The sequence below is a fragment of the Lynx canadensis genome, chromosome B3, assembly GCF_007474595.2.
Source record: "Lynx canadensis isolate LIC74 chromosome B3, mLynCan4.pri.v2, whole genome shotgun sequence".
In the NCBI taxonomy this organism is placed as follows: Eukaryota; Metazoa; Chordata; class Mammalia; order Carnivora; family Felidae; genus Lynx; species Lynx canadensis.
The window spans coordinates 146464863-146470923 of NC_044308.2; the positions used below are offsets into that span (position 1 = coordinate 146464863).

At 44.1% G+C, this 6061-nt stretch overlaps 1 gene segment (V, D, J or C); it reads right to left on the reverse strand.

Annotated features, from left to right (window-relative positions):
- Positions 1-1758: 1758 nt before the first annotated feature.
- On the reverse strand, positions 1759-4891 carry LOC115508071. The segment is given in 3 exon segments: positions 1759-1800; positions 4346-4656; positions 4755-4891. Coding segments are annotated over 3 exon segments (384 nt in total).
- Between the last annotated feature and the right edge of the window lie 1170 nt (positions 4892-6061).

The window sequence follows — 6061 nt, forward strand, 5'->3', positions numbered from 1 at the left end:
AGAGCATGGATGGGGGAGGGGCAGAGAGAGAGGGAGACACAGAATCAGAAACAGGCTCCAGGCTCTGAGCCATCAGCCCAGAGCCTGACGCGGGGCTCGAACTCACGGACCGCGAGATCGTGACCTGGCTGAAGTCGGACGCTTAACCGACTGCGCCACCCAGGCGCCCCGCTTCCATGTATTTTTTATTGCTTCTGTAATTTCCTGAAAATCTCATTCCGCTTTTACTACAATGTTCTTTAACCTAATGTATTGGTGGTGTTGCCCAAATTTTTCTTGTGGTCGACTTCAAGTTTCATAGTGTTGTGGTTTGAAAATACGCATGGAATGATCTCAGTCTTTTTGCACTTGTAGAGGGCTGATTTGTGACATAGTGTGTGATCTGTTCTGGAGAATGTTCCATGCGCACTCAAAAAGAATGTGTATTCTGGTGCTTTAGGATGGAATGTTGTGAATATATCTGTTAATTCCATTCAGTCCATGTGTCTTTCAAAGCCATTGTTTTCTTATTGCTTTTCAGCTTAGATTGTCTTTCCATTGTTGTAAGTGGAACATTAATGTTCTCTATTATTTCTATTGTCTGTTGTCAATGAGTTTGTTTATGTTTCTTATTAATTGAGTTATATATTTCAGTGCTTACGTTTTTGAGGTATAAATATTTAAAGCTTCAGATCTTCTTGTTGGATAGACCCCTTTATGATGATATACTTCCTTCCTGATCTCTTGTAACAAATTTTGGTTTGAAAAGTAGTTAGTGTGATATGAGTGTGGTACTACAACTTTCTTTTGACGTCCGTTAGCATGATAAATTGTTCACCCTCCCCTCACTTTCAAACTACAGGTGTTTTAGGTTGAAACACCTATGTCTTTTGATTGGATATTTTGCCCATTTACATTCACAGTAATTATTGATAGATATAAACTTAGTGCCATAGTATTACCTCCAAAGTCATTGTTTCTGGAGATTTTCTCTGTTTATTTCTAGTCTTTGTTACTTTTAGTCTTCCTTTCCCAGTCAAAGGGTCCCCTTTAATTTCTCGCAGGGCTGATTTAGAGGCCATGAACTCCTTTGGTTTTTGTTTGTCTGGGAAATTCTATCACTCCTTGTATCTGAATGACTGCCTTACTGGAGAAAGTATTCTTAGCTGCATAATTTTCAGTTGCGCATGCTGAGGATACGATGCCACTCCCTCCTTGCATGAAGGTTTCTGTAGAGACATCTGCCATAGTTTTTTTTTTTAATCTTCCCTTGTTAGTTAGCAACTTCTTTTGTGTTGATGCTTTTATGGTTTTTCTTTATGTGGATATTTTGCCATTTTCCTATGATATGTCTCAGTGTTGGCCTGCTTTTTATTTTAGTTTTTATTTTAATGGGAGTTGTCTTTGCCTCCTAGATGTGGATGTCTGTTTCCTTCCCCAGCTTGTGGAAATTTTCACTATAATTCACTCAGCTAAAATGTATCCCCCCTTTTCTCCCTCTTATTCTTTTGGGACTCGTTTCAAAAGAATGTTATTACAGTTTATGGGGTTGCCGATTTTCCTAAGTGTACGTTTGTGATGCAATATTTTAAGTTTCCTCTTCTTTCCAACTTCATTTCCCCCATAATTTTATCTTCTATGTCCCTTCCTCATTCATCTGCTTCTTTCAGCCTTGAGGTCATTATATCCAATCAGTTTCACATCTCGGTTACAACATTTAAAATTTCATGCTGACTAGTTTTTAGGTCTTTTCTGTTTGCAGTAAGGGTATCCCTCATGTCTCATATATTTTCCTCAAGCACAGCTAGTATCCTTATCGTACTTTTTGAAAATCCTGTTTCATTATGAGAGTTTTTAGCAATTCTGTTTGAGGCATTTTAGTTTATGTGTTTTTATTTTAATTTTTTTATTTTTTTCAACGTTTATTTATTTTTGGGACAGCGAGAGACAGAGCATGAACGGGGGAGGGGCAGAAAGAGAGGGAGACACAGAATCGGAAACAGGCTCCAGGCTCTGAGCCATCAGCCCAGAGCCTGACGCGGGGCTCGAACTCACGGACCGCGAGATCGTGACCTGGCTGAAGTCGGACGCTCACCCGACTGTGCCACCCAGGTGCCCCTAGTTTATGTGTTTAATTGTATCCCTCACAATGACCTTTTATCATTTTTTCTTTTAGGATGAATTCCTCCATCATGTTGTTGTCTATGTCTCTGCCTTCTTAAATGTTTTAGAAAATATTGTTATGTTTTCTGCTTCTAGAAAGTGTTTACATACTTTCTAGAGAAGTGTTCACATACTGTCCAGGGCCTGACACTTCATGAAGCATTTGTTTTATGTTCCATGGCACTGTGCTGTCGTGTTTTGGCTGCTCTGTCCCTCAGGAGCGTCCTCTGCAGATTTTCTCCTTGTCTCCAGTGGGGAGTGTTGGACCTTGTCCCCAGTGTTGTGAGTTTTCACTAGGTGAGTTTGGTCTGCTTGTTAAAAGAGGCTAATTCCTATCTCTCCTAGAGTTGAGGATATGCCTCACTGTATGATCAGCTGACTTGGTGCGTGTGGGGGTTTACGGTGGCCTTTGGAGGAAGGGGTGCAGTGGTGGTCTGCTTGCCAGGCACTCTTTCCTAGTAAGCAAGCACTTGATGGGGACTGGAGTAGGTGGAGCTTGGTGTTAGTGGTTCAGCTTCCACTGGGTATGCTGTGCTGCTGAGTGAAATCTGTCCATGCTGATTGGTGGGAGGAAATATTGGCATCAGCTCCCTCTCTAGTCCCTTGAGTTGGAGTTCCCAGCCTCCCCTGTTCGGGAAGCCCTCACACAGAGAGAACACTTGTGGGTCCCAGGCTTCTGTCAGAATTGCTTTCACCCTGTCTGCGTCCAAGCCATTGGCCCATCTGGTGGCACAGGGCTCTTATGTTTTATCTCAGGAGCTCTAGCTGGGTTTGAAAACTCCAAGTTTTGTGAACTCAATATGACAGGGACCCCACTGATCCTCTGGGAGAGGGTCTTGATGTGCTGTGCCTGGAGCTGGTTTACCCCAGATGGGCAGTTGCATGAACACTAGGGGCTTGGAGTACATGATGAAGAACAACCAGAAGGCAGCGTCCAGCTAGCTGCTCTCCGAAGAAGCTCCTGTGCTAACGATCAGGGAATTTTAACGGTGCCTGTCAGCTCTCCTGTCCTATTAGAGGCAATACCCCATCTCCCAAATGCACTCCACGAAGGGAATTGTCTCTCCCCATGCGACCCAGGGGATACTCAGACCACAGTTCCCCTTATGGGCCTCTGCCCTCCTCCACAGGAGCACTGCTGTGCCCACCAGACTCCACCCCAATGATGGGATCGTCTTTTAAATCTTCAGTCTTTGAGCTCCACGTTTACAGGAGGTTGACTTGTCATTATTAACTTTATAGGTTATCTTGACTGCGTCATGGGTGCCCAGATTCACCACTGTTTCTGTGGATGTCTGTGATGTGTTCCAGAAGAGATTGGCATTTCCATCCATGGTTTCTTTCTGCCTGGGCACCACCCATTCCATTAAGGTTGTGAATAGAATCTGATGCAGATGGAAGACGAATTCCCTCATTTTTACTTCCCATGTGCTTGTTTGAACTGAAATATTGGTCTCCTCCGGCCCTTTTTCTGAGAGTTACATCATCAGCTCTCCAGGTTCTGAGACTAGACACTAGTCAGAATCAGACAAGAATTACATCACTGGTTTTCCTGGGTATTCAGCTTGTGACAGTGGATCATGGGACTTCTCAACATATTTAGTTATGGAAACCAATGACCTTTGGGTTGTGTTCCTCAGGGGAATCTTGACTAATACATGGAGATTGTTTGTCTCTCTTTTAGAGTAATTGAATAAAACTGTAGCTCATTTAAAGTCCTGAGTAGCAAAGGGCTATGAAGAAAGTGTCACGTTGGTTGACTGGGACAAGGGCTGGATGAGGATAAGGAGGAGCTGTGGGATCCTGTGGTCCTGGTTGCACAGGGAGCGCATCTGGGAATCCTGTAAAGGTGCAGCTGTTGTGCCTCAGGAAATCTGTAATTCACTCATGTTGAGGGACCAGAGTAAGCAAGTGCAAACAACTGTGTCTTTGTGCATGTTAGTCTAGTTTCCCTATGAGAACCCAGTTGCTAATTCAGAGAGTTAATAGGTACACACAGAATCATATAACCAGGGAGGCTCCCTGGGGAAACTGCTGTGTGGACAGGAAGCCCCAGACCCTGACAGGAAACCTGTCTGTAACCTCCATCTGCACCTGCTCCTGGGAACACAAAGGAGAATTGTGCATAGTGTGCGCCCCCTGGTGGTGCTGATCCCCTCCTGCAGGGAGGTTTGTGTCTGGGCTCCCAGTGATGTCCCCTCACTGTGTCTTTCGCACAGTAATATGTGGCCGTGTCCTCGGTCTTGAGGCTGTTCATCTGCAGATACAGCATGTTCTTGGCGTTGTCTCTGGAGATGGTGAATCGGCCCTTCACGGAGTCTGCGTAGCCTGTGCTACCTCCACTACCACTAATTGCTGTGACCCACTGCAGCCCCTTCCCTGGAGCCTGGCGGACCCAACTCATTCCATAGCTACTGAAGGTGAATCCAGAGGCCACACAGGTGAGTCTCAGGGACCCCCCAGGCTTCGCCAGGTCTCCCCCAGACTCCACCAGCTGCACGTCACACTGGACACCTGCAGACACAAGACATCATGGTCAGGAAACTGTCACACATCCACTGTTTCACTCATTTCCATTCACAACTTAGTGTCCCTCGTTCACTATGAATTACCTTTTAAAAGAGCAACCAGGAACACCCAGCCCAGCACAAACTCCATGGTGAGGTGTGTGTGTTCTGTGCTGATCACAGAATGGGAACACCTGGGACTCCTGGGGCTGGGGCTCGTCTCCCAGCTGCAGGGTCGGGGCTGGGCTGGTTTTATCAGCACAGAGAGAGCCCCATTTGCATGTCTTCTGACATATATATCAAGCTCCAGACTTAGATTTGATTGTGTAAAAGTGAATGACAGGGTAGGGACGCACTTCTATATTAGTTTGTGTGGATGGCGGTGTGACAATATGAAGAATTCTTTTTTTTTTCAGTTTTGGATTTTTACCTTTATTAATGGAGGCTTCGGCATAATCTTAAAGAAATATTTACCTCAACAGCATGATTACACATTATTTTCTCTTACAATATTTTAATTTTTTAATTTTAATTAGTATTTATTTTCAGTTTTAAAAATTAACATCCAAATTAGTTAGCATATAGTGCAACAATGATTTCAGGAGTACATTCCTTAGTGCCCCTTACCAGTTTAGCCCATCCCCCCTCCCACAACCCCTCCAGTAGCCCTCTGTTTGTTCTCCATATTTATGAGTCTCTTATGCTCTGTCTCCTCCATGTTTTCATATTATTTTTGTTTCCCTTCCCTTATGTTCATCTGTTTTGTCTCTTAAAGTCCTCATATGAGTGAACTCATATGAGTTTTGTCTTTCTCTGACTGACTCATTTCACTTAGCATAATACCCTCCAGTTCCATCCACATAGTTGCAAATGGCAAGATTTCACTCTTTTTGATTGCCAAGTAATACTCCATTGTATATATTTACCGCTTCTTCTTTATCCATTCATCCATCGATGGACAATTGGCTGTTTGCATACTTTGGCTATTGTTGATAGTGCTGCTATAAACATGGGGGTGCATGTGTCCCTTTGAAACAGAACACCTGTGTCCCGTGGATAAATGCCTAGTAGTGCAATTGCTGGGTCATAGGGGAGTTCTATTTTCAGTTTTTTGAGGAATCTCCATACAGTTTCCCAGAGTGGCTGCACCGGCTTGCATTGCCCCCCAAAATGCAAAAGAGATACCTCTCTCTGCATCCTGGCCAACATCTGTTGTTGCCTGAGTTGTTAAGGTAGCCATTCTGACAGGTGTCAGGTGGTATCTCATTAGGGTTTTGATTGGCATTTCCGTGATGATGAGTGATGTGGAGCATTTTTTCATGTGTCGGTTGGCCATCTGGATATCTCTTTGGAGAAGTGTCTATTCATGTCTTTTGCCCATTTCATCACTGGATTGTGTTTTGGTGTTGAGT